General features: G+C 61.8%; 1 protein-coding gene across 1 annotated transcript in view; it reads right to left on the bottom strand.

The window, feature by feature from the left end:
* Positions 1-6,385: 6,385 nt before the first annotated feature.
* Notch1 (notch receptor 1) overlaps positions 6,386-27,631 on the bottom strand; it is a 40,056-nt gene continuing 18,810 nt past the window's right edge. The window contains 31 exon segments of the mRNA XM_047524428.1: positions 6,386-8,000; positions 9,084-9,181; positions 9,266-9,413; positions 10,738-11,033; positions 11,525-11,690; positions 11,779-11,866; positions 12,001-12,217; positions 12,824-12,972; positions 13,839-14,261; positions 14,436-14,780; positions 14,782-15,008; positions 15,498-15,610; positions 15,738-15,995; positions 16,305-16,437; positions 16,744-16,928; positions 17,004-17,157; positions 17,536-17,737; positions 18,332-18,560; positions 19,167-19,319; positions 19,559-19,678; positions 21,118-21,231; positions 21,308-21,453; positions 21,854-22,046; positions 22,543-22,653; positions 22,728-22,961; positions 23,180-23,293; positions 24,025-24,138; positions 24,433-24,618; positions 24,704-24,859; positions 24,978-25,211; positions 25,704-25,826. Coding sequence (XP_047380384.1) covers positions 6,522-8,000; positions 9,084-9,181; positions 9,266-9,413; positions 10,738-11,033; positions 11,525-11,690; positions 11,779-11,866; positions 12,001-12,217; positions 12,824-12,972; positions 13,839-14,261; positions 14,436-14,780; positions 14,782-15,008; positions 15,498-15,610; positions 15,738-15,995; positions 16,305-16,437; positions 16,744-16,928; positions 17,004-17,157; positions 17,536-17,737; positions 18,332-18,560; positions 19,167-19,319; positions 19,559-19,678; positions 21,118-21,231; positions 21,308-21,453; positions 21,854-22,046; positions 22,543-22,653; positions 22,728-22,961; positions 23,180-23,293; positions 24,025-24,138; positions 24,433-24,618; positions 24,704-24,859; positions 24,978-25,211; positions 25,704-25,826 — 6,908 coding nt within the window. The 3' untranslated portion in view covers positions 6,386-6,521.

The raw sequence follows: 27,631 nt of genomic DNA, 5'->3' as shown, positions 1-27,631 counted from the left end.
GGGCCCATGCCCAGGAGGCCTGCCCAGGGTAGCCATCCCTACTCCTGGTTAGGTCTCCTGCTTGCCTGCAGTGTCCCCTGGCCCCTCCTCCCAACACCCCTCCAAGCTTGGAGGCTAGACACAAATGTCTGTACCTTCCTGCAGTCCCCCGTGTGGGCCAGAACAGCAGCTGGCAGAAGACTCCCAACTGCAGAGCACACAGCACAGGGCTATATCAAGGTCATCACAGAACCATGACCTGGGCAGCCTCTCCCACTAGCAGTGCTACTCAGCATGGTGGCCACTGGACACTAGACAGGTGGCTGATCCACACCAAGCTGGGTTCTGAGTGTGAGATGCACCAGATTATGAAGAACGCACAGTATCTCATCAATAGCTTCCATTGCCAGTTGAATATTTGAACATATTGGATTAAATAAGATATACTATGAAAATTTATTTTACCTCATTCTTTTTTTGTTGCTTTTTTATTTTTTTATTTAACACAGCTACTAGGAAATGTAAAATTCCATGTGTGACTGGCATTATATTCCCTCTGAACAATGTGGTCTGGACTGCATGTGGTGGGAAGGTTGAGGGCTCCCCACTCAGCATCCCCAGGCTGAGCTTGCCGCCTCCTAGAATGGAGCTGCCACATAGAACTGGCAGGCAGGGGCAGTCCTCCAGGAGATGCTGGAGGGAGGGGTAGCAGTCCCCGGAAGGCAGTGTGGGGTCCCTGGCAGTGAGCTTCTGCCCTTTATTTCTCCTGAGTGTAGAGTCAGCCTCAAGTGTGATTGGTTTGTGGGGATTTTATAGCAGGCTTGCTTCACAACTGGCACTGCACTCAGCCCCTTTGCAGATGCCCTTCCTGGACATTGAAGCTGGAGAAGAAAGGAAGGGGCTAGGACTTGCTGAGTGGTCCAGCCTGAAAGCACATTAGAACCTCAGGGTGGGACTAAGCTGGCAGGGAGGGCTTCCTGGAGGAGGAGGAAGCAGGAAATGGAGATGGCCATACCTTTGTTGTGTTGTGTGGCTTCTGTTTATGGGCCCTGCAGTGTGTGGACTCTACCTGGCCATCATGTGACCAGATCAAGTATGAGGATAGGGTGAGGCAAGGTCCTGGAGGCCACAGTGGGCAGCATGGAGGGACCCTCAGGTCTACTGCCCTTTTCCACACATTCACAGCCATTAGGCCTTCAGAGTGTGGCAGTCCCCTGGACAGATGCCTCTACATTGGCATTGCTCTCATGGTGTCCAGCAACATCTGAGGCCCTGTGTGTCTTTGTTGGGGGCATGGAGCAAGATCACATGTTTTTCTGCTCTTCCAGTCCTTCCCAGAGCTGAACTGTGGCCAGATGGCACCCATAGAGGCCCTGGCCAATGCTGGCCTGCACTGGACTGCTGGGATTAGGCCCCACAGCCCCTTTTCCCAGCAGAGGTAGGCACTGCACCTTGGGGTGCCCCCCTGGCTGACAGCAATGGTTTGCTGGCTGCTCTGTCCAGCTACACTGTGAGCTTTCAGAAGACAGAGGCCCTTGGCCATCACCCTTTAGCCTTGGGCTATCTGGCCTTCCTAAGCCTCTGTTTCAGGTGAGGATCACAGTTTGTCCTGGGCTTCCTCCAAGGGTTTCTGGAACTCTTCTCATGGAGTGGCAAGGGTGAAGTCACAGCGAAACCACAGGCAGACAGAGATCAGGGAGAACTCTATGGCGTCTCTTAGCTGGAAAAAGCAGGGAGACCTCCTTCTGGACTTGATTTTGCTGAACCTTTGCTGTTTGCCAGGCACTGCTGGGGCTGGGCTTAGTGAGGTTGGGCAGGGGGTGAGGACAGCACAGGCATGGTGGCTGCAAGTGTGCCTGGTGGAAGGGGGGCCTATGAAGCACCTGTGGAGGAGGGGCAGGAGTGCATTCTGTGTGGAGCTTCTTCATACCAAGAAGCTCCTGGTGGGCCTGGTGGGGTGCTCTGCAGGCCTGCTGAGGGATTTGCATGGGATTTTTGGAAACAGGAATTTTCCAGGGCCTTCTCAGTCATGAATGACTATTGCTTGGCCTTCCAGAAGGCTCTCTGGAGAACCTTTAGGGAGGGCCAAGAGCCCTGGAGGCAGCCTTGGGTACCCCGGGCGAACAGCAGGACTGCATGGGGCAGACAGGTAGGTAGAGCCACCTGGATGAAGCCCCTGGACAGGGACAGTTCGACTTGCTCAGCTGTCAACAACACTTGCAGCCACTCTGGACAGACATAACAAACAGCAGGGCCAGAGACTTCTGCAGCCTGGGCAGCCACGTAAGATGCTGTCCAAGCCTGGACTGGCGGCCCAAGGCTCTGAAAGGGCCTCGGTAGAGCAGCCCCAGGCTGGGCATGTTGCACCCCCAGTGGCCTGCCAGCCCCTCTCCTGAGAGCAGTTGCCCATCTGCAGCAGCTGGGCCAGGCTCCATGGCTCCCTGAGCCTGAGAGGAGTGACCCGGAAGTCACACAGCCCTTCTTGAACGGGCAACCTGGGGTAAGTCTCCCACCCCACTGAGCCCCAGCGTCCTCATCCTTAAATGGGTGATTGCACTGCTGTGGGGATGATGCATGGAAGGGCCCTAGCCAAGGGCACTGGCGCAGCACTGTCAGCAGGGGGAGGCAGAGAACCACCTCCCGGAGGCTGGGATGGGCCGCCCAAGACCTTTGGGAGCACTGGGCCTTGGCTCAAGCTCACTCTGCCCCACTGCAGCCAGAAGCAGCCCCTCTCCCTTAAGCAGGCGGGACCCCAGCATTGCACAGCGGTCATAAGGGAGGAGGCCTCAGGAGGGGGGTGGGCAGCACAGGTCAACATGTGTTTGGAGTGCAAGTTGCCAGGCCCCTATGGTATGGCCTCCCCAGGAGAGAAGGGGACAGCACCTGGGGCTGCTTTTTCAAGCAACTTGTCCCCATGAGTCCTCATGTACCTCAGGTTTAGTCCTTGGGATATTTCTGCTGGGAAATGGGCAGGACCTGATGGCCAGCATGACTGTCCTAATGCCAGAAACCCCAGCTTAGAGACCTCCTCACTCTCCTCTGAGGAGAGCTCTGATGACTTTGGGGCAGACAGGTGCTTAAGAGCAGCAGGGTCCCCAGGCCTGCCTTGCACCCATGGGGACACACCACATGGTGTTCACACACTGCTGGGAGGCTGCTCACCTTTTGGGAATAATGTATTGTGCCTGGCACGGTGGCCACCCTGTGGTCTTAACTACTCAGGAAGCTGAGGCAGGAAGATCACAGGCTCAAGTCAACAGCTTAATCAGACTGTCTCTCTAAATAAACAAAAAGGGCTCGAGATGTAACTCAGTGGTGGAGTGCCCCTGGACTCACCCCCTTGTGTCACAAAAATGAATACATATTGTTTTGTGGGGAGACCCGCAGAACATAAGGTGAACCGTGTCTGTGCATAGTCCTGTGGTGCTCAGAGCACTGTGCAGCCTCCCATCACCCCAAAGCCAAACTAGAGCCATGGAGCAGAACACCCCGTACCCCCATCCTGGGTACGGCTTTCTGTCTCTATGACTCAGCTGTTGAGGATAGCTCATAGAATCAGAATCTCACATCAGGGAGTCTTTCTGACAGCTTCCTTCACTGAGCAGTGTCTTCAAGTTTCATCCCTTTTTATGGTTGGGTAATATTCCACTGCATTTTTATTAAGTTGTCCAGAGAATGGATCCACAGGACATACGCACAGAGGGGAGGAGATTGCTCATAGGAACTGATACATGCTGACAAGTCCCAAGAGCTGTCCTCAGCAAGTCAGAGACCTGGAAAAGCTGCTGGGGTCGTTTTCAGTCCAAAGTCAGCAGAGTCTGGATGTAGGCTCAGCAACTGGTGCTGACCCTTTTATTCAGCCTTTGGATATTTCTAGGCCTTCAACTGATTGCATGAGACCCACCCACATTGGGTAGGGCCCTATTTTTTCTCCGCTACCAATTCAAACATCAATCACCCCCAGACATACCCTCAGGGACACACTTGGGAATATGTGCCAAATAGCCCAGCTAAATTGACACCTACAATTGCCCACAGCATAGCAGGACAAACCACATGCTGTTTGCATCTGTTAACTGATGCTAGACACCTAGTTGTCTGTGCTGGTGTGGATGCAGCTGCAGAGAGCACACACCAAGGAGTGGAATTTCTGGATGCCAGGAGTTCTTTGGGTAGAATTCAGGCTGAATTCTCCCCCTTGAAAATGAGAATCAGACCACTTCCCATAAGTCTGAGTGTGGCCATCCTGGTGGGCAGCACAGTGCCCAGAAGGAACAGGGGCATCCCAACATGGTGGGGAAATCTTGGGCCCACACTTGTTCCTGAGGACCAGGCCCAGAGTGGGCAGCACTGGGCAGTCAGAAGGGGACATCAGACTCCCCTTGTGGCTTTTGTCTGCAATGCCCTGAAGGTACAGGCCAGGCAGGAAGGGAGAAGGGAACTTGCCTGTGCTCCTGGGAGCCTGCACAGCCCACCCAGACATGCTGGCTGCACTGCTCACTGGGGCCGTGAGATCCCTCCTCACACCCCCCCGCCTGCTGGCAGGATTCCCTGGACTGTCCCTAGGATGGGCAAGGCAACGAGCGGTGGGGACTCCTGCCCAGAGGTCCCTCCGGCAGATTGCCATTGCATTGCTAGCAGTCAGAGCCCCACTTCCGCAGGGCCTCACCTGGGCCGGGAGCTGACACCCATGGGCCCCTGCAGATGGTGTGGCCCCAGCGCCCCCGTGGACATGACTGGGTAACCTTTCCACCACTCTCCGTCAGAAAGGCCCAAAGACTCCTGGCTGTCTCCAAGCAGAACAGCCCTCCCTTCCCCAAGAAAGTGAGTCATGACGCCAAGTTTAGCAAAATCTGGGTGACCTGATGGTCATCATTTTTATTGCAAATCAGTTAACAAAAAGATGAAAAAAAAAATACATCATTTCCATCATCTACAGTTCTGCATGTAGATAGCTTTTTTAAAAAGTTTCCTTTTTCTGTAAACTACACTCTATTTTAGAAAACAGTAAGAATCAACATCTTAGGACGTGTCTGGTCATGCCCACTAAGGATGGCACAACACTGCCCCCGAAAAGCCGGAGGAGCTGCCCTGAGGAGGTGGGCACCTGCCCTGGGCAAGCCCCCATGCATGAGGGAAACAGGCAGGGACTGGGGGCGACCCAGGGCCATCCCTGGGTTGTGCTCTTAGGAGCTACGGTTCTGGCCGCTGCAGGTCACGAGGCCTGGGTTACACTGAGCTGGGCCACATTCTGACATCCCTCATCAGTCTGACACAGAACAGACTTGTTCCATTAGATTTTTTAAACAAAATCCATCTTTAAAAACATATTTACAGACATTACTCTGCCACAGGCGTATACTCGATACTGTAAGGATCCGCTGCTCCCTTGGGCAAGCAATCTCCTGAACCAGGAGGAGTGAAAGCAGGCTACACCTCGCCCTCCAGCACCCCCAGGGCTGGACATGGGTTCCCTACCCATGGCAGATGGGGCTATTGGAAGAGAACTGGCAGACACAGCCCAGGTTTCCCCCAAACCTGGACACGAGCCCTTTGGAAGTCTCCTGCAAACACAGGAGCCCTTAGCAGCTGAGTCCATCCTCTGCGGAAGGTGGACCTTGCTGCTCAAAGTTAGGGTCCAGGGTCCCCATCAGGATAGCCGGGGCAGTGTCATTCCCCAGAGGAGGGTAGGACCTCTCCACGTAGCCCCTGGTGGGCATCACACTCCACAGGCGGACGGCTGCTCCGTGTGATGTCAGGAAGGCGCTGGTGGGAATGGGAAGGTACAAGACCAGGGCCTACTAGGAACTCTGACCCCAAAGAAAGATTCATGACCAGCACTGGGGAAGGACTCCGGACCCACCGAGACCACAGATTTCAAAATGTGTTTCATACCCATCACTAAAACCACCCAAACTGCATCACATCACTGACTTGTGTTTTCTGTTTCAGACGCAGACTAGTCTATGTGCCCAAGGCACCAAGGTCTTGCTGTGGTTCCCTCCAGACACGGCTTCCCACCAGACATAGGTGATGCTGGGGGGGAGGGCAAGGCTAGTGGGTCCCCAGGAGAGGGTAGGTACCCTGGGGCCTCTGGACAGTGCAGTTCAAACCTCCCTCCTCCAGCACTCTTTTTGGAATTTGGAAAAAAAAAAAAATCAATAAATAAATGGCATTTATAAATCATGAATCTTTGCTTATATTTTACACACATGTAACGATCTTTACCCTAAGTAGGAAAAGCATGTCTCTAAGAACTAGTTTATTTCCTTGGAACACAAGAATTTTTACCTGGTGCCATAGAAAACGGTACATATAAATAAAAAGGCAGTGTTTCTGTGTAAAACAAAAGTACATAAATAAATACTAAAAAAAAAAAAATTGAAATTCTTGTTCTCTTATTTTGTATAAAAACATTTTTTTTTTTTTTTTTTTTTTTTTTTTAAATAAAAAAGGCTCCTTTGGTTGGCCCCAGCATCCTGGAGCACTGGAAATGCCCGAGGGTGTGGGAAAGGAAGCCGGGACCCCGCAGGCGTGGCCGTTTACTTGAACGCCTCTGGAATGTGGGTGACCTGGGACTGCATGGTGGTGGGCGGGCTGGAGATGCCCTCAGACCAATCGGAGATGTTGGAATGTGGTGAGGAGCTCGACCACTGGTCAGGGGACTCAGGGGATGGGGTGAGGAAGGGATGCTCGGGCACCTGCAGCTGGTGGCTGGGGGTGTTGTCCACAGGGGACGAGGAGTAGCTGTGCTGGGAGGGCGGAGTCAGGAACTGCGTGGTGGTCATGGGTGGGACCAGCGAGGACGGCAGTGAGGTGGGCAGGGCCTGGCTCTCCTGGGGCAGGATGGTGTGCACTGCCAGGTTGCTGGGGCCCAGTGGCTGCACATCCTGGCTCGGCTCCCCTCCCAGGAGGCTCCGACCCAGGTGCCCACTGGCTGCTGTGCCCACGCCCAGGTGCGGCTGTGCAGGCGGCTGCAGGCTCTGGGGCTGCTGGATGTCTGGTAGTTGCAGGTTCTGTTGCTGCATCTGCAAGTTTTGCTGCGTCACCTGCTGGGGCTGCACCAGGTGAGGCTGGGTGGCATGCCGTGCGTTGGGCAGGCCCTGGTAGCTCATCATCTGGGACAGTGCACTAGCGGAGAGACTGCTGGGCAGTGAGCCCATCATGGTGTGCTGGAGAGCGGGGGTCTGTGTGCTCAGCGTGCCTGGTGCCACTGCCCCTCGCAGTGGGTTGTATTGGCTGGGCACCATGCCACTCTGTAGCCGGGAAAGCCACTCGCATTGGCCGTTCAAGCCCACAGTCCCACCCACAGTGAAATTCACGGCCCCTGTGCTGCTGGTGCCCAGGACTGTGCCGGTGCTGGAAGCCACAGGCAGGTGGGAGAGCCGTGGTGGGCCAGGCTCAAAGGCCAGTCGGCCACCCCCACCCAGAGCTGCCATCTCAGGCTTGGCCGCCACGTTCAGATGGCTGATGCCCAGGTGGGCGTCGGGCATGCCGGGCAGGTGGTTGAGAGGCATGGATGGAGACTGCTGGAACGGGGAGGGGAGGAGGGGTGGTGAGGCCACGTCCGACAGGTAGCCATGCGGCGACTCCAGGGAGTCCACGGGCGACAGCATGCTCGAGCTGTCCAGGAGGCAGCCCTTGCCGTCCTGGGACTTCTTCCTGCGCACCTTGAGGTCCCTGGCCTCCTTGCTGCCGCAGGCTGGGCCTTTGGAGCTGGGCTTGCGGGCCTTCTTGCCCTGCACGCTGGGCTTGAGGTTGCCCAGGTAGCCCCTGGGCGAGCAGAGGGTGGGGGACAGGCGGGGCGTGCCGCCCAGGGCGGCGCCGTGCAGCTGGGGGCTGCGCACCAGGTTGTGCTCGTCCAGCAGCCTCACGATGTCGTGGTGCATGCGCTCCTGTGCGATGTCGCGTGGCAGGCGGTCCATGTGGTCCGTGATGTCCCGGTTGGCAAAGTGGTCCAGCAGCACCTTGGCAGTCTCGTAGCTGCCCTCCCGGGCAGCCAGGAACAGAGGCGTCTCCTCCTGGAAACACGCAGAGGGCAGTGGGGTCATCTCTGTGGCCATTCGCACATCCCAGCAGACCCCACTCCTGCCAGCCCCACACCCCAACCCGCACCCTTTCTTTTTGAAAACCTCAGGTGACACATCATCTGGCAACTACCAAGACAGGGTCCGTGGGGTCCTCAACTCCTAAATCTGCAGGCCTTCACTGCACAGAGTCACAACTCCACTAAACTCTAACAAGCTGTGTGCCCTGTCTCCCTGTCTCCCTTGTGCAGATGTAATACTGCAGTGATTTCATGGTTTGGGGATCCCTGAAGTGCATCCGTGGCCCAGGTAAGGAGCTTCCTGTCAAGAGGGACCTGCAGTCCTGGTGTCTCAGCTCTTCCTGGCTTGCTCTGCCCAGCAGATAAACCATATGCTCTGAGAGGCTGCTGTGCAGGGAGGGAAAAGGGCCCCGAGGCCTGGTGCCCAGGAGCCAGTCCCTCAGTCTTTGGGGCTTTGTCCCTCTCATGGGACAGACCAGATCATGCTGCCAGCCCTGGACTGGCGAGCACCTGGGTCTGAAGGACTCCTTGGTGTCTGACACCTGCTGAGACTCCCTCACCCAAGAGAGGCCCTGGCTTAGATATAGCTGGGGCCACCTGGAGTCAGGGCACAGGAGGCAGCAGCTCTGCCCTCTATACCCAAGTGCCCAGAGGAACCCAAACACAGCCAGCAGAGAACCAAGGAGCCTGGGGAGACAGAGTCAGGTTGGCATGAGGAGGAAAGGCCGGGCGGCATAGCACAACCTCCTCAGCCTCAGGGCAGTGGGCGGGACCACCTCTGCACTCAGAAGCCTCCTGAGGCACAGAGCCACCCACCTCAAGCCTGCAGCTGCGCCTGCGTCACCATGCACCCATGACAGCAGGTAAGGCCCAGGTAGCGCTGGCAGAGGCAGCTGCAGCAGCACCTCCCCCAAGGAGGCCAGGACCTCTTAGTTCGCCACAGCTCCGGCCCCCCGCCCACCCCAACTTGGGAGGGAGTCAGAAGACTCCCTGCGTGCCGCTCCTGGAAGCAGTCTACCAGGCGTCCCACCACAGCCTGTGGCTGGCTGCGGCTCACCTTGTTGTTCTGCATGTCCTTGTTGGCCCCGTTCTTCAGGAGCACCACGGCGGCATCCACGTTGTTCACTGCAGCAGCCCAGTGCAGGGCCGACTTGCCTGGGGGAGTGGACAGAGAGGGTCAGGAGCAGCCTGGGCAGCAACCCTGCCCTGTCCTGGCAGCTGGGCTGCAGCGGGGCCTACCTAGGTCATCCACAGCGTTGACGTCTGCGTGCGAGTTGATAAGGTCCTCCAGCATGCCCTCTACGGCCAGGCGGGCGGCCAGGATCAGGGGAGTCGTGCCGTCATGCATGCGGGCGTCCAGGTCTGTGGCTCGGTTCCGGATCAGAATCTGGACACAAGGGAGGACTCAGGCAGGGACATCACAAACAGGAGTCTGATGACCCGACTGAGGACTGATGCCTGGACCAGGGCCAGCTGCCCTCCCAGAGGAGACAGGCCGCTCCTGGGACCTGAATGGCCCCGGCACCACAGGACAGTGTGAAGCTGTCGTCCATGGGTGCAGGAGGGCTGAGCACCTCAGGGACACGGGGACCCAGCACAAACACGTAGAGCCTCATTCAATCCTGCCATGGTCTTGGCTGTCAAGACCACCCCAAAACAGAGGGTCCTGGTCCTGCCCGGCCACAGGGGTGCCGAGGGTGGTGAACTCTGGCTCACACCCTGTGCCATACTCCGAACCACTGAGCCAGGCTATTTGTCTAGGCCCCAGTGGTAGGGTGGGCAGCCCTTAAATTACTGCCTTGCCCAACTCACAGGTGGGAAGGGTGGTCACCATCTACTGGTGGGTGGGCAGCCCTTAAATTACTGCCTTGCCCAACTCACAGGTGGGAAGGGTGGTCACCATCTACTGGTGGGTGGGCAGCCCTTAAATTGCTGCCTTGCCCAACTCACAGGTGGGAAGGGTGGTCACTATCTACTGTTGGGTGAGGGGGCTGAGCAACCTGCCACGCTGCCTAGGCCCCTGCAGAGCTCCTGAGAGTCCTAGGCTCTGCCCGCAAGGGGGCCACACAGCCCACATGGTCGCAACCTGCCCGGGACGCAATTTCCCTCAAGGCTAATCTTAATTCCTTATTTCCACTCGGGTTAAGAAATCATCGAGTGGCAAGTTTCGTGAAGATGTCCGTCTCATGCCTCATCTGGATCTGCTCCAGGTTCCAGCCTGGAGACTGGCTGGCAGCCTGCCTGAAAAGCCTCTGCTAGAGATGCTCCCGAGAGACCCAGGTTTCCAAATCCCTAGATCCACCGCTGCCCCAGGCTCCCTGGCAAGGACAGAGTGGAGGTTTGCTGGGCCGGCCCGGCCTCTAAAGCTCTTCTCACTGCCAAGAGCTACGCCTGCGGGCAGAGCTGTGAGAAAGGGGCAGGGTCAAGGGCAGAGGCACTGGGACCAGGACCTTGAGCCTGCCCTGACCCTGAGCCCAGAGGCTGTCTTGGGTGGGGGTGGGGAGGCCCTGCCTCGCCTGCAGCCCCCGACTGGCAGCTTCCCACAGAGGACAGAGCAGGGTTCTGTGCTCCCCCGAGCGTGCCTCTTGGTGTGCTAACGTCCAGGGGGAGACTCCAGCTGACTGTTTAAGCCACAGCCGGACCAGGACTCCCAGGGCCTCCTGAGCCTGGCTGTGGCAGCCTGAGGAGGCGTGTGAGCAGCTGCTGCCTACCTGGAAGACGCCCTGTGCGTCGGCAGAAACGGCTGCATGTAGCGGGGTGCGTCCCATGTTGTCCTGGATGTTGGCATCTGCGCTGGCCTCCAGCAGGCGCTTGGCAGCATCGGAGCGTGAGTATCGGGCAGCCAGATGCAAGGCAGTCTCGCCCGTGCGGTCTGTCTGGTTGTGCAGACTGGCACCCTGGTAGATGAAGTCGGAGATGACAGCCGGGGCATCCTCCTCCTCCTCGCTGATGCCCGTCTCCAGGCCCCCTCCGCTGCAGGAGGCGATCATGAGCGGGGTGAAGCCATCTGCATTGAGGGCAGAGAAAGGGCGCGGTTCAGTCCTGCATGGCCAGCCTCAGGCCTGAGTTCAAGGAGAAGCCCTGTGGACATGCTGCCCAGTGCACCACCGCCCTGTGCACACAGCCATGCCACGGGGACAGCAGGGGCGCTGCAAAAGTCACGCTGTGCTCCTTAAGGACAGAGGGCAAGTCCCACTGCCGACTTGCTGGTAAGCAGTGGAGAGCCCTATGCCACTCCCTGACTTATCCAAGACTCTGCACAAACCCCACCAGGAAGACGCAAAGTCTGCACTTAGAACCTGGACTCTGAACGTCTCACAAGGAAGCATGGGGAGGGGTCTCAGGGTGGCTGGACCAGCCTAAAGGATCAGTCCGAGGAGGGTGCCTCCAGAGGCATGTGCACGAGGAGGGAAGCAGTGACAAGGGAGCAAGCAGGAAGGCTGCGGGGGCAGGAGCTGCAGCACACCAGCACAAGGCTGGGGGCTCAGGTGGCCTTACCGGGCCCACGGACATTGACGTCCATGCAGTCAGCATCCACCTCTCCCTGGGGTGGCGTGGGGGCCATGGCAGACATGCGCAGGTCCGCAGCGTCCAGGTGCTGCTGGGTCCACTGCCGGTGGTCTGTCTGATCATCCAGGTCGGGAAGAACCACGGGTTCCTCGAACTAAGTTGGGGAGGAGCAGAAAGCCACACCCTCAGGTCTGCCCAGGAGCTGGACAACCACCGGGGAGGCCCACACCCGCTGGACTCACCCGGAACTTCTTGGTCTCCAGGCCCTCATCCCCCCACTCATTCTGGCTGTCCTCCATGAGGGCACCGTCCGAGGCGTTCTTCAGGGGCCTGAGGGTGGGAGGCAAGACTGAGCGGGCTCCCAGGGAGCTGCCAGCGGCCACGGCTCAACAGCCTGCTGTGGAGACCAGAGATCCCCAGGAAGCCTAACCGCCCAGCCCAGAAGCAGGGCTGCCCCCACTCACTTGAGGCCCACGGAGTCCTCGCCAAGGGGCTCCCGCCGCTTCTTCTTGCTGGCTTCTGACACCTTGAAGCCCTCAGGGAACCAGAGCTGGCCATGCTGCCGCCGGCGCTTGCGGGACAGCAGGACCCCGCAGCCCACGAAGAAAAGCAGCACAAAAGCAGCGGCAGCCACGTACATGAGGTGCAGCTGCGCGGGGGGCGGCGGCTCCACAGTCTCACCTGCGGGCAGGGCCGCGGGCAGGCGCCCAGACGTCAGTGTGGCTGTGCAGCAGGCCAGCGGCCGGGAGCCTGCTCACCTGCTCTCCTCCATCCCGCCCCCCAAAATAAGGTCATTTTCTACGCGATTAATCAGAATTGCAAACTATCGCTAGATTCTCTCCTGCACCAGCCGACTATCTGGAGACAGCGTTCACTTTTTCCCCTTTCAGGGAGAAGGATTAACCAACTTCAAATCGCTGCATTCGCATTGAGCTGTTAAGACAAAGGATTTAGGGGGATTTTCAAGATACAAACTTCAACACTTCACATGACACCGATCAATTCTTCACTCTCTCTCTCTCTCTCTTTAAAAAAAAAAAAACACACTAATGATTTTGAAATAATACCCAACAAAGAAGAACCGGGGGAGGGGTGGGGAGAAAGGCTCCCACTTTCCACTGGGCTGGCTGGTCCCCGGCAGCTCCTCCAGCCGCCAAGGGTAGGCAAGGCAGCCATCCGGGAAGTTCTACCCTGCACTCCAAAGGCAAGACCCGCCACGGGTGGCATGGGAAGACCCCCCACAACGGGCAACCCGCTCCCGATGGCTGGGACGGGGCCCACGCTCACTCTGCACTGCGTCGATCTTGTAGGGGATGTTGAGGCTGCCGAGCGAGGCCAGCGCCCCCAGGAAGGCAGCCACGTCGGTGGCGCTCTGGAAGCACTGGGAGGATGACTGCATGCACTGCCGGTTGTCGATCTCCAGGTAGACGATGGACCTGGGGCACACCGCCAGGCTGGGACCAGATAGCCCCCCACGGCCCGCCCAGCACGCGGCCCGGTCAGCCCCGGCCCTCGCCACTGTCCCCACAGCAGGAGGCAGGCCTGCCGGCAGCAACCCGGGAGTGAGCAGCCCGTCCAGGGAAGCCTGCGTGGCACGCGAGGCGCTCGGCACGCTCTCCCAGGGCCGCAGGCACCCACTTCCCTCACCCAGGAGCCCCAGCCGCTCCCAGGAGCTGTGTCCAGGCCCTGCAGAAGTGCAGGCATGCGGCAGGGGCAGAGCCAGGTGCAGAACCCGCCGCGGTCACCCAGCAAGGACGCCAGGATCAAGGAGAGGATGGCAAGGGCGGGGGACCCCCAGGTGTGGGGCGTGGGTGATGGGCCTGGCCAGCTAGGGCTTCTGGACACTCCTGGGGCTGCTGTGTCCACAGGCCTGTGCCCCACTACAGCTGCTCAGCTCCTCAGTGTTTGGGCCCCAGCCACAGCACCCCTGCCCAAGCCCCCAGCCCTGCCTCCTCTCAGGCTGGAAAAGGGGCCCCGTGACAGCTGGGCCTCATCCAGGGTGGGTGTGCCAGCCCCTGGGAGACCCTGGAGCTTTGATCCGCTCAGTCCCCAATGCCTGGTGCAATCAGAACCACCCTCTGGCTACAGGGGTAAAGCCTGCAGGCACTGTGGGAGGTGTGGCCACGGAGGCCAGGGCCCTGTTAGCCACACCACCTCTGCTCCTTGGCTGTGCGGACCCTGGGAGCTCAGGTTCACCCACTGTTGTTGTACAGGGGCAGCTGATGGAAGCAGGTGGAACTGGAGAGAGGTCAGGAAGGGGCTCGGGAACAGAGCTTGCGGACCAGAGCCAGGGCTCACTCACCCACGGATGTCCATGGGGTCCAGCTCCCTGCGCTGGCGCCTGCTGCCGATGGGGAGCAGGGAGGCCGTGGCCTGGCCAAGCAGGGAGGTGGGCGCCTCCCAGCCTGCGGCTCGCTTGATGGGGTGTTTGCGCAGCTCCTCCTCATGGCCGTAGTAGGGGAAGATCATCTGGTGGCCCTGTGCGTCCCGCTTGAAGACCACGTTGGTGTGTAGCACACGGCTGAGCTCACGCAGGAAGTGCAGGGAGTGGTTGCGCAGTTGCTGGGGCGGCAGCAGCACCACCAGCACCAGCGTGCCAGCCGCCAGTCGCTCAGGGACGTGCTCCGCGCAGTCCAGCCCGTCCCACTCGCATTCGGCGCTATTGCAGCCCTGGTCGCAGTGCCCGTCGCTGAAGTGGTCCTTGCAGTACTGGTCGTACAGGGGGCTGCAGGCACAGGGTGCTCAGGCCACCCCCCAGCAGGTCCCCCAGCCCACTCCAGCCACCCACCCCCTCCAGTGCTGGCCGGGGCACCTGCCCTCCCTGGACCTGGGAACCGCCACCTTCCTCCCGCCACACTGCCCCGCCCCCACCCAGACCCAGGTGGAGGCCCCGCCTTACTTGCACTGGCCTTCCGCATGCTGGCAGTCGAAGCCATCGAAGAGGCAGCCGGCGGAGTTGCACTGGCTGTCGCAGCGGCCGTCGCTGAAGTACTTCCAGCACTGCAGGGACTGCGTGCAGTTCTTCCAGGGGTCATTGAAGTTGAGGGAGCAGTCGCCACCGTCCCAGCCGCAGGCGTGGTGGTTGCACTGCAGGCTGCAGACCTTGTTGCCCGCGTCCTCCTGGCACTCGGGCAGCTCGCAGGCCTCCTCGATCTGCGGCGGCGCAATGTCCCGCCCGGCGCCGCCCCCAAAGCTGTAGTCTAGGATGTGGCACAGGAGCCCATTGAACTTGGGGGGGGCACAGGCAGCGGTAGAAGGGACTCTCGGATGTGGGCTCACAGCTGCCCTGGTTGTAGCAGGGGTTGCTGCCCACACAGGGGCTGCTGGCTGGAAACTGGCACTCGGGGCCCGTGAAGGGGGCCAGGCACAGGCAGGTGGGGCTGCGCGGGCCCGAGATGCACGTGCCGCCATTGAGGCAGCGGAGCGAGCCACAGGTGCGCGCATCGTTCTCGCAGGTGGCTCCCTCGAAGCCCTGGGGGAGGGGGCAGCACAGGGTCAGGCAGGCTGCACCCACCACCTGGAGGAAGGGTCATGGCCCCCCAGCAGCAAGGCCTTAAAGCAACTTCTCGGGGAGAAGGTCAGGGGTTGCTGGGGTCGGGAGACAGAGTCACACACATGCCCAACACCCAGGTCAACCCTGAGGCAACCCGCGGACCTGAGTTCGTGACCCACATCGGCACTGCCAAGGGCAAGATGCTGAGGGGAGGCTGAGGGGACCGCTGGCACCTCTGCAGGCAACCTGCAGGCCTAAAGCTGCTCTGAAACTACAGCATCCAACCCAACAAGCGAGGCTGGAGGCGTGGCCCAGGGGCAGAGCACTGGCCCGGCCTAGGCCCTGGGTTCACAGAAAAGGCAACAGGGAGGCTCTGTGGAACAAGTGTGAGGGAGACCTGCTACGGCTGCTCCAGGCTGCACGGCCCGGAGGAGGCCGGTCTACGCTTCACTGGGTGGCTGCACCTACCGCCGGGCACTTGCAGATGAACCCGCGGGCAGTGTTGGACGCCACGTTGCAGGTGCCCCCATTCTTGCAGGGCTTGCCCTTGCATCCATTGATGACCGACTCACAGCGGCGCCCTGGGGAGCACAGGGGTATGAGGACTGGCCCCGCCCCCACGCCGCCTGGCCCCGCCCCACGCCACCTGGCCCCGCCCCACGCCACCTGGCCCCGCCCCACGCCACCTGGCCCCGCCCCCAGACCTACCGGTGTGGCCAGGGCGGCACTCGCAGTGGAAGTCATTGACGCGCTGCACACAGTTCTGGGTGCCACGTGGGTCGCAGGGGTTGGACAGACACTCGTTGACGTCGCCCTCACACCGCTCACCCACAAAGCCGGGAGGACAGGTGCAGCTGTAGCCACCCACCTGGTCCACGCAGGTGCCGTTGTTGAAGCACCTGGGGCTGCGGGAGGTGGGGTCTAGAGGGGGGCTGCAGTCATCCACATTGATCTCGCAATGCACACCTGCAGGGTGTGGTGGTGGTCAGGGCTGGGGCCACATTGCTGCTGGGTCTGTCCTGGGGCAGCAGGTGGTCAGTACTGAACCACCCAGACACCCAGGAAAGGCAGGATGTGACAGCAAAGGTTGGACTCCACACTTCCTGCTGGGATACCTCTCTGGGTCCCTTCCTGTCAGTTCTGCACCCACCCAGGCCCACGAGGTAGAGTGGAGTCATCTGCTAGTTGCAGGACACACCTGCACGGCCACAGGTCTGATTCACCTGCTCTCCCCTGGGGAGGACACTGGCCCCCAGCCCTGGGGAGCAGCCTTACCCTGCGTGCCCCGGGGGCAGGAGCACTTGTAGGTATTGGTGAGGTCAATGCAGGTACCCCCATTCTGGCAGGGGTGGGACAGGCACTCATTGATCTCCTCGGAGCAATTGGCCCCATGGTAGCCGGCCACACACTGCAGGGAAACGGAACAAGGGCAGGGTTGCAGCTCAGCTCCCAGACCCCACTGTGTGGGCCACAGACTCCTGCACTGCCCGCCTGCCGAGAGAAGCCTCGGGCCCTCAGGTCCATGCAGGGACCTCAGCAAGCAGGAGACTCTGCTGATGGTGGGACAAGGCCTGGTCCCACCGCTACAGGAGGACCTTCGGGCAGGTGCCAGCTGAGCCCAGGCGCCATCTGGGGCAGGGGACATCCACCGCTCAGGGACATCCTCCCTCCTCCTCCTCTGCGGAGCCCGAGCCCAGCTCCCAGCCCAACTCACTTTGCAGGAGTAACCGCCCAGGTAGTCAGTGCAGGTGGCCCCGTTCTGGCAGGGGCTGGGCGAGCACTCGTCCACCTCGTCCTCACAATAGCTGCCGGTGTAGCCCGCCTGGCAGCGGCAGTGGTGGATGTTGCCCACGTCCACACACAGTCCTCCATGCTGGCACAGGTGGGAGACCTTGACCCCTGCGGGGCAAGGCAGGCGTGAGGTGAGGCGGCTCCTCCCTCGGGACTGCTGGGCCACCCAGGGCCTCTGGTTACCTCGCTGCTGCGCAGCCACCTCACAGGAGACACTGGGCACGTCGCAGTAGAGGCCAGTCCATCCGCTGCGGCACTCACAGCGGTACAGGGTGTTGGTGTGCCAGCACTTGCCTCCGTTCTTGCAGGGAGAGGAGTCACACCAGCGCACGAGGTCCTGGGGGCGGGGGGTGCACACGCTCAACACCCCACCCCACTAGCTCTGATGCAGGTGCCGCCCGCCATCCCCACCCCTGCCATCAGCAAGCACGGCTAAAGGACCCCATGCCGTGGGGAGCTGTGACCCCACTCAACGGGGTGCAGGCATCTGTGAGGACTGGGACCCTCCCCACCTGCCCGGGGAGCAGCCTGGGGCCTGCCTGTCTTGCTCTCAGGGTCCTGAGAAGCTGCAGGTAATGGGCAGTCCGCAAAAACGACTGTCTGATGCCCATATGAGTGCGAGGTTGGGTCACTTGCCTCCAGGACCCTTCACGGATGTGGAAGGGGTCTCCTGTGGACAGTGCAGACCCGTGCCTGGCATCCCTCCCCCACTTACCTGGCAGTTGAGGCCAGTGTAGCCCTGGGGGCAGGTGCACCTGTAGGTGCCATAGCTGTCCTGGCAGGTGCCGCCGTGCAGGCAGGGCCGCGAGTCACACTCGTCGATGTCATGCTGGCAGTAGCTGCCCGTGAAGCCAGGAGGGCACAGGCAGGTGAAGGCGTTGATGCCGTCCACACAAGTGCCACCGTTGAAGCAGGAGCTGAGGGTGGTGGGGAGGTCAGTGTGCAGCCGTGTCCCCACCGAGAGGGGCACCCAAGAGCATCTCCCCTCCCTTCCTATGCCTTCTTTAAACGCATGGTGAGAGGGCCTTACAAGACACAGAGGGACGTGGTGGTTAAAGTGACAGAAATCAGTCTGCAGGGAACCTGGAAACCATCATGTCACAAACCAGGGATGAGACTGAGCTTCCTGGCAACCACGGCCAAAGGGAAGCAAGACAGGTCCCGACACTTGTGTGAGAGGAGACACCCAGGCTAAGTCCCAGGAGGTCACAACGACCCTCTTAAGAGAACGTGGTGCTGGGAGTGGGGGTGCAGCTCAGTGGCAGTGTCTGACGAGCCCGAGTGAGGCCCGTCTTCAATTCCCAGCACTACGAAGAAGGAGCAGGGACTCAAGTCCATTAGAGTTGAGGGCCCTTGTCCTGGGCAGACGCCTGCCTGCTGTGCCAGGTTGCCAGACACCATGTACCTCCACAGCCCATCCCCTGCCTCGGCCCACAGCCAGGTGCCACCGTGGCAGCTGGAGAGGCCAGCCTGGAGCAGCCTGTGTGGACTGCCGCCTGCCCGGGCCCCACCTCTCCGTGCAGTCGGGCATGTTGTTCTCGCAGTGGATGCCGTTGAAGCCCGCGGGGCAGGTGCAGGTGTAGCTGTCCACACAGTCGGTGCAGTTGGCCCCGTGGTGGCAGGGGTTGCTGGCACACTCGTTGATGTCCTCCTCACAGAAGGCCCCCTGGAAGCCGGGCAGGCAGTCGCAGAAGGCCATGTTGACGCCGTCCGTGCAGGAGCCACCATTGTGACACGGGTCTGGGAGGGGACAGCAGGGCCAGCCTGAGGGGTGGGCACCGACCCACACTGCAGGGTGACAAGGCCTGCAGGCAGCCCCACTGAGTGGGGTGGGGCCATCCGCTGGGCACGCCCTGGGTCCCCTGACCTCAGGCTCCACGGCGGGGAGGAGGGTGATCTCCCCTGAGTGGAATGGAAGCCAGAGTGGAATGACATTCCCGCCCCCCTGCCAGGTGACACCAGGCAGGTCCCTGTTTCTCTAAATTCCAGCTTTTGGTGAGGCTGGGCTGGGGAGGCCCAAGAGCCTGCACCTTGGGGCCTGGCAAGGACCAGCTGCCGGGAAGGCAGAGGCCTATGCCACTGTCAGCTCAGGAAGAACTGCAGGGCTCCTGGTGCCCCACCTCAGCAGGGGGCCTGAGCGGGCCAGCGTGGTACTAGTAGGCAGTGGCCACCTCCCTAGCCTGTCCCCCAGCACCTAACCTGGATTCCCTGATGAGCCACAGCAGGTGGACCAAGCAGAGGGCTCTGGGGGCCCTGATGGCCGACACCACCTGGCTGGCACAGCATTCTCCCCTGACCCCGAGGAGCTGCCCATGCCCACAGGGCACAGAGCACCGGGCCACTCACTCGGCCGGCAGTCGTCGACGTCGCTCTCGCAGTCGCGCCCCGTGTAGCCTGCCTGGCAGAGGCAGCGGTAGCTACCGTTGGTGTTCTGGCAGGACGCGCCGTTGCGGCACGGGCTCTTCACGCACTCATTGACGTCGATCTCACAGGTCTGCCCTGTGGGGTGGAGGGGCCGTCAACTGCTGCAGCTCCAGCCCTGGCCTTCACCTCACCCCAGCCAGTCCCAGCCCCCAGGGCTGCCCTCTTCCCCCGACTTGGGCCCCTGAATCCCGCAGAACCCAGGATGAGAAAGCCGTCCAAAGTCAGTTCCAGAGCCCCCAAGAGCTCATCTCATAAGGCGGGCACCCGCTCCTCTTACCCTCCCTGACCCCCTCAGCCGGACCAGTCAGCCTTACCCTGCCATCCCGCCGGACAGACGCAGAAAAAGCTTTCGTAGTCCTCTGATTCCCTGCACACCCCACCGTTTCTGCAGGGGCTGGGGGCACAGGGGGCCAGCACCCCCTCACATGTGGCTCCTGGGGAGAGACATGGGTGAGACCTGGAAGCTCGGTCCTGCAGGGTCTCAGCAAGGGAGCCTGCTGGTCCACCATCAGCTGGTCCCACAGGAGCCAACACACAGGAACCGTGTGTGCTCCCAGCCGAGTCCCAACCCTGAATCTGGGGAAAAGCAGGTAGAACACAGACAGGATGCCCAAGACCAACCCGACGACTCTTGCCTCGGGCTCCCGCAGGGCGCAGGAGGGGCCTGCACGGAGCTCCCACCACGAGAGCATGCCAGGAGAGGCAGCCACAGCCTGGGGGGGACGCCGCACCTGCCCCGGCCCCTCCATGTCTGCATGCCCTGCAGCTAGCCAGGGCTCCGGGTGGCAGGAGGCTGTCAACAAGGGTCAGACTCTGGCACCTGTACTCCCAAGCACATCCCAAGCATGTGGCAGGAAGCCCGGGGTGCAGCACCAGGCCTCAGAGCCCGTGCGGAGCAGGCCACGCTCTAGGGGACCCTGCACGCCCTGAGACTCCCTGCTGCCCCGGAGGCTTTCCTCTCATGGCTGTGGGCTGGCCTCCCTGGAGCGAGGAAGCGTTATCTTCCTCGTCTCCCACCGTGTCCGGGTGCTGGTATGACTTTCCAGGCCTCTCTATCGGTTTCCACGGTGACCTGGGCAGGCAGGAACTTAGCCAGAGTTTCCGACAATTGTACAAAGGGAAGCAGGAAGAGGGCAGACCGGAAGCAGGTCAGCCCAGGGGGCTCCTCCCGCCAGGCCCAAGAGCAGCGTGTCCAGAAGGGACACTGGGTGCACCAGCAGCTGAGTTTCCTCACTGACCGACAGGGAGACAGAATCCAGGCCTGACTCTTGTCAGAGGAAGCACTCCTCTCGCCGCAGGCTGCTGGGTGTCATGAGAACACAGGCAGGACCCCCCACCCTGCCCAGACAGGCCCTCCCAAGGCACCCAGGACCCAACCGTCCCTGGGGCAGGGTCCTCTGCCCATCCCTGGGGGAGCCGCGGTGGCTCCACGTTGAATGTGCCACACATCACTGCCACAGGGGGCCCATTTCCCAAGATCCCACTGGCCAGGCCAGGCAGGGGCTGGGACACCCAGGGAAACGTGCCCTGCCTCTGCTCTGCAAGAACAGAGAGCTCCTTGTTCCCGACAAAAAGGCCTGCCGTCAAAGGAATCCCTCAGGTCTGGCGTTCAGGGGAGGGCAGCTGGCCCCGGAGGCCCATGCAGACAGGAGGACGAGGCCCTGGCGGCCCATGGTCCAGGCCAGGCTCCCTGGGCTTCCTCTCGGCAGGTGGGCCACGTGATGTGCCCAGGACAGACTCAAACTCAAATTTCAGACCCTGCATTTGCTCGTCTCAGGGCCAGGCCCTCAGGAAGGAGCAAAGTTTTTCGAATGCTGCTGAGGAGTGGACGCCAGCCCCAAGAGAGCCAGCGCTGTGGCCAGGCCACCCTCACCTGTGTAGGGCAGCAGGCAGTTGCACTTGTATCCAGCGACATCGTCGATGCAGGTGCCCTGGTTCAGGCACGGGTTGGACACGCACTCATTGATGTTGGTCTGGCAGTTGGAGCCTGCAGAGAGCAGGCAGTGGTCACGTGTCTGCCCTGGCCGGCCCGTCCTCACCCTAGGAGATGGCGGCCTGCTCACCACTGAAGCCTTCCCGGCAGGTGCACACGTAGCCGCTGGTCAGGTCTTTGCAGCTGCCGCCGTGCAGGCAGGGGCTGGACTCACACTCGTCAGTGTTGGCGTCACAGTTGGCCCCGCTCCACCCAGGCTCGCAGTCACACTTGTAGCTGTTGGCCAGCGGGCTGCAGGTCAGGCCTGGCGGGCGGTGGCCTGGGCTCCGGCCTGCCTGGCCCCGCCATGGTTGCATACCGATGGAAGCGGGGGCAGGGGCCTGACCGACCAGTCCTTTAAAGCAGGGCCGAGACCATGGCACGAGTCCCCCACGATACAGAACGCACAGCGGAGATGCCCACTGCTCACCCTCTGCACAAGCAGGGTGGACATGTCGGGCGTCACTGTGGCCACATGTGTGGGTTTCAAGGACCTATGGGCCTGTGTTCCAAGCAGATGCTGTGGCCATGAAGACACAGCCAGGGCTACCAGGCAGACCAGGGGCTGACCATCCGTCCTCGGAGCTCCCGCCCCCATGCCCGCCCGCGCTCTACACACAGGGCGCCCAGGCCATACCCGTTGAGGCTGTCCCGGCAGGTCCCGTGCACACAGGGACTGCTGTTACACTCGTTGACCTCGGACAGGCAGGTGGGGTCGTGGTAGCCCTCGGGGCAGTGGCAGGTGAAGCCATTGATGCCGTCCTCACAGGTGCCCCCGTTGTGGCAGGGGCTTCCCGCACACTCATCGATGTTGACGTTGCACATGCTCCCTGCGGGCAGCCGGCAACCGAGACTCAGCCCTCCAGGGCGGGGTCCCAGGGGCAGGCCATGACCACTGGGTCTCAGCTCCTCCACCTAAGCAGAACGCATCCCCAGGTCCTCCCAAGGACACAAACGCCTGTGACAGCAGCTGCAGGCCCAGGCTCAGGCTGCTCCCAAAGCTCCCAGGGCCCAGCACACACACTGCGGCTGTGCCCTCTGATGAGAACCCATGCCAGAGCTGAAGCACCTGCTCAAGGGCAGGCGGGAAGGGGCAGGGCAGAATGTGCCCAGGGCCTGGTCTCAAGAACTGGCCACTCCCTTGCGGCAGGGCTGGCGTTGACCAGGGACAGGAGGTGTATGGTCTCTGCTGCAGCTGACCTTTGCTATCCCAGCCCTCAGGTCCTAGCTAGCCCCAAAGTCACCCCGGACCTGGCCTGTCCAGGGGCCCCAGGGCCCACCCTAACTCTGACCTCAGCCTCAGGCGTCTCCACCTGGACCGCTCACCCGTGTAGCCTGGCTGGCAGGCGCACTCGTAGCCGTCGATCTTATCCAGGCAGGTGCCCGAGTCACAGGGGTTGCTGGCACAGTCGTCCAGGTTGACCTCACAGTTGGGTCCTGGGAGAGGGGTGGGCATGGTGTCAGCTCCACAGCCCTGCCTGGCCGCCCCTCCACCCCAGCCTGGGAGGCACCTGTGGTCCCCTTGAGGCAGAAGCAGAGGTAGGCATTGTCACGGTCCTGGCAGGTGCCCCCGTGGCGGCAGGGCTGGCTGTGGCACTCGTTGATGTTGGTCTCGCAGTGGTGGCCCGTGTACCCCGGCTGGCAGAGGCAGGTAAAGGTGGCCACGCCGTCCTTGCAGGAGCCATAGTGACAGGGGTCTGGGTCACACTCATCTATGTCCACCTCACAGTGGGCCCCTGTGTAGCCTGTACCGAGAAGTGTGGGCACAAGAGGGCTCAGGGCCAGCTGCTCCCTGGACACATCCTGGGAAGCCGCTGACCAGAGCCAGGGTCACTGCCACTCAGGGAAGGTGCCGTGTCCCCGGGGTCAGAGCGGCTCTGTGCTCTTGGTCCTTGGACGAGAGGGTCCCGTGGGTGGCCCCCGACCCGCGGCCCACGCTGCCGCCCCGCCGCCGGTGCCCCACCTTCTGTGCACACACAGGCGTACGTGTTGGGCCCGTCCAGGCACCGGGCGCCGTTCCTGCAGGGTGTGCTGGCACACTCATCCACGTCGTACTGGCACAGGTGCCCGCTGAAGCCTGTGGCCGGCAGGGGCGGGCGGAGGTCACACGGCCGTGCCCTGTGGCCCTGTGGGCGCTGCCCCAGGGCTCAGCAGTCAAGTGCCCAGCTGGGCAGACCCCAGGTTCTTTGCTGTGCCTTTCGGAGCCCCCACCCCCTGATCAAAGCAAAGCCCTGTGTGGCCCCTGCCTCGGGGGTGGCCTGTCTCCCTAGGCCTGGCAGAGGGGCCTTTTCCCAAACCCACTGGTTGCTATGGCTACAGCTGCCTGGGCTGTGAAGGAGGAGCCCCGAGCTGTCCAGGACAGCTGATTTGCATTTCAGGAGGCCAGAGGCCCAGCCCTGCCCCAGGGCAGATAAGGCCCCCAGCCACGCCCCCGGGCTCTCCACGCCCTCCTCTTAGCTCTCTGCAGCAGGCCAGGAAGGTAACAGAGCAGGGGGCTCCCTCCCAGCCTGGGGGGTGCACTGTAGCGCTCAGCCCCGGCTGTCCACGCAGGAGAACCGTACCCCACCAGCAGGCGCGAGCTCCCCACACCCCAGAACACCTGGCAAGGTGGGCCAACACCCACTGCCCAGCCTGGTCTTGATCCACAGGGGACCAAAAGCCACTCCTGTCCACTCCCAAGATGAAATCTTTGCCCTCCCGGCAGTCTGGACCTCCTGGGACAGTGGGATGGCTTCTGTGGACCATACCTAGGCCTGGGTGCAGGCCACTGGACGTGGAGAAGAGAGCACAGGGCCCTGGGGACCTTACCTGTGAGGCACTCGCACGCAAACTCGTTGATCTTGTCCAGGCAGCGGCCACCGTGGAGACACGGGCTGCTGGCACACTCGTCCACGTTGACCTCGCAGTACACGCCTTCATAGCCTGCGGGGGAACGGCCTCAGCCACCCCGCTCCAGCCGTGCAGCCAGGCCGGCCAACCCCAGCACCGCAGCCTGGGCCATGCCCACACCCGGCTCCTGCGGGCTGCGCTAACCCATCTACCTGGCTCTGGCCCTGCTCTCTCCTGCACCCTCTGGGGCTGGCCTCCCTTTCCCCAAATGCCCCTAACCAAGGAAGTAGAGACATGGCCAGCGTGCTCCCAGGCTGCCCCCGAAGCTGTCTGGCCTTGGCTGGGCTCCTCCCCTACTCTCCGGGGCGGGGTGACCGGAGGACGCACCGGGCATGCAGATGCACTGGAACTCCCCGATCTGGTCCAGGCAGGTGGCCTCGTTCTGGCAGGGGTTGGAGATGCACTCGTTGACGTCGATCTCGCAGCGGGGGCCCGTGTAGCCCTGCAGACACTGGCACTCGAAGGAGCCCAGCGTGTTGAGGCACTTGCCCGCGTGCTCACAGGGGTTGGCGCCTGGTGAGAGGTGATGGTGAGGGCCCCTGCGGCGCAGGCCGGCTGTCCCCCAGGGCTGGCCGTGTCGCCCGCTGCCCGCACCTACCCAGCGCACACTCGTCCACATCCTGGCTGCAGGCTGGCCCCGTGTACCCTGAGGGGCAGGTGCAGATGGCCTTGCCGTTGACGGGGTTGGTGTCGCAGTTGGAGCCCTCGTTGCAGGGGTTGCTGATGCATGCGTCACTGAGGTGGCAGAGCAGGCCTGGCAGGGCAGCAGCGGTCAGCCGTGTGGGCTCCTGGCCTGGGAACGGGAGGCGGCCGCACCCAGCAAGGGGCCCCCCACGCTCAGGTGGCTCCAGGGGCCAGGCCGCGGGGCTCACCGGTGCGGCCGTGGGGACACTCGCAGTAGAAGGAGGCCACGCGGTCGTGGCAGGTGGCGCCGTGGAAGCAGGCGGCACTGGCACAGTCGTCGATGTTCTCGCCGCAGTCCTCGCCCGTCCAGCCGTTGACGCACACGCAGTTGTAGCCGCCCAGGGTGTTGTGGCAGGTCCCGCCATTCTGGCAGGCGGTGGGCATCAGCTGGCACTCGTCCACGTCCTCCGTGCAGTACTGGCCTGCGGGGGTGGGCAGGGAACCGTCAACCCTGGGACTGCCGCGCGCAGGGCTGCTCAGCCCCAGGCGAGGGGAGCCCTCCTGACTCCACACCCTACCCACACCTCGGCACCGGAGGGGCCGTCATCTCATCTCTCCACCCTCACCTGCCACCCCCACAGACAGAGCTCCGAGGGCAGGGCTGTGTCCGTCCAGCCTGGCAGCCCTGCGTCCAACTCAGAAATCAACCTGGCTCAACACTGGGGGCCCAGAGCAGGACCCAGGCTGCTAAGGGCCCATCGGACCAGCTGACGCCCATCTGTGATGACCCAGGGTGGGGTTCTCAGGCCCTGGTCCTGGGCACGGTGGCTGTCCCTCATGTGGTCCTTCCAGGACCACCTCTGCTCTCCAGGCCCAGGCCCCATCCCAGCCTGGAATGCATCTCGGGCCTTCCCTCCACCCCCACACAGCTGAGTGGGTGGGTCCTTGGCCAGGCCACATCCCTGCATACGCGCCTGTCCACTCAGGCGGGCAGCGGCAGTTGTAGGTGTTCACACCGTCCACGCAGGCACCCCCGTTCTTGCAGCTGTTTCCTGGACAGTCATCCACGTTCTCCTCACAGTTCAGACCAGTGAAGCCTGTGGTAGAGGCAGGGCAGAGTCTGAGTCTGCCAGGGGCCAGTTGCTGGGCTCCAGCATCTCTGGCTCCCGGGAAGGGATAGCTGCTCCTCCATGGCCCTGCCTAGGGCCCCGGGGTCTGTTGATCTGTAAGCAGGCCATGCCCAGCGCCAACAGAGAACATGCTACTCCCAAAGAATCAGTGTGAAAGGGCCAGCTGAACAAAGGTTCTATCGCAAACCCTTGCCGTCCTGAGTTTCTGATGCTCGTAGAGAGCTACCTATGACCGGGAGCCAAGCAGCCGTCATCCTATAGGGGCTGACCCTGGGGCCGGTGTCTCTGACCTGAGGACTGAGCAGGGCACCCAGGTGGGCCTGTTCAGCCAGGACATGGTCCTGCCCCAGGGCCCAGAGGCCCAGCCTCAACCTCCTAGGAATAGAGATGGGCTGGTCTCCCAGGCGGGGTTCCACAGCCAGCCCCCACCAGGGCCTCCTCAACCAGTTAGCTATTAATCCACTCAACTCCCGCTGGGTCAATGATCAACCCAGAAAGGTGCGTCTGGCAACAGCCAAACTTGCAGCCAGTTACTAATTAACACTCCTCCTAGGATGCCTTTGAACCCCTCCTGCCCTCGGGCTCTTCCCTCTGGGACCCCCAATCCGCCAGCTGCACTGGAGCAAAAACCACAGGCTAAGAAAAGCCACAGATCTGACATTGGTTTGGGGGGGAGTACCCCATATCGGAGCCCAAGCCTGAGTTCTGGTCCCCCAGGGTGGTGGCAGGACGCACTGCACTCAGAGGGCCTGGTTCTAAAGTGGGTGGAGGTCCTGGGCGGGGCCTGAGCCTGGGCAGTGCTGAAGACTCTGCTGGGGGAGCAGGGGGGCAAGCAGGAGCCCCACATGAGCCCGGCCAGTCCCTCTGCCTGCACAGCATCCTCCCTGCGAGATGGGGCCGGGGAGAGCTGGGGAGGGGACAGGCAAGCTCAGCGGGGGCAGGCAGGGCCACTGCACCTCGACATCCCAGCCAGGGACTCGCAGGGTCCTGTGCTGTCCTGACCGTGGCGGCCTGTGACTCCTTGGGCACCTGTGACCTCTCTCTGGGCTCCTGGCCATCAGACAGGGACTCAAGCCTGCGGGGGAACCTGCCTCGAGTCTGAACAGCGAGTCCGGGAGAGCAATGGACTCAGTTCCTCTGCGGCCACCCTCATCTGCCCATCCTAACACAGCCCAACTCCACACTAGGGAGTGTCCCTTCACCAGAGGAGAGCTGGTCCCAGTGCACTGGCCTCTGAGACCCACCTACTCTGTCCAGACCCCAGGAGCCCACCCTTCCATCCACCTCCCAGTACCTGCCTGTGTCCGGGCAGCTGAGCGGGCAGACCTTGCCTGGAAGTCCTCGTCTGCCTGCCCGCCCACGGGAGTCCCTGCCAGTTCCACACATGACTGTCCTCTGACAAGGCCCCTCCCTCCATCCCATGAGAAGGCAGCCCCTTGACCCTGTGGCTGATGTGAGGTCCCAGCTGAGGTTACGGCCACCAAGGAGGGTTCAAACCCTCCTTGGTGCCCACCAGGCATGAGGGCTCAAACCCTCCTTGGTGCCCACCAGGCATGAGGGCTCTGCCTTCACCGACCGAGTGCCCAGCTGGTCGGGGTGCCTTGGTGGGCTGCTGTACCTCTCCAAGCTTGCCCAGGACTTTCAGGAAATGCAAAGGCCTGGGGCTGCACGCAGGCCTGTGGAGCTGGCTCTGCAGACTGCGGGCAGCAGCGAGCTTCCCCTTTGCAGTGGGGCAGGGCGGCCCTGGGGTCACCCCCAGGTCAGTGGGGCCC

This window comes from Sciurus carolinensis, chromosome 14 (assembly GCF_902686445.1).
Source record: "Sciurus carolinensis chromosome 14, mSciCar1.2, whole genome shotgun sequence".
Classification (NCBI taxonomy): domain Eukaryota; kingdom Metazoa; phylum Chordata; class Mammalia; order Rodentia; family Sciuridae; genus Sciurus; species Sciurus carolinensis.
This window is presented reverse-complemented; position numbering and strand designations above follow the sequence as displayed.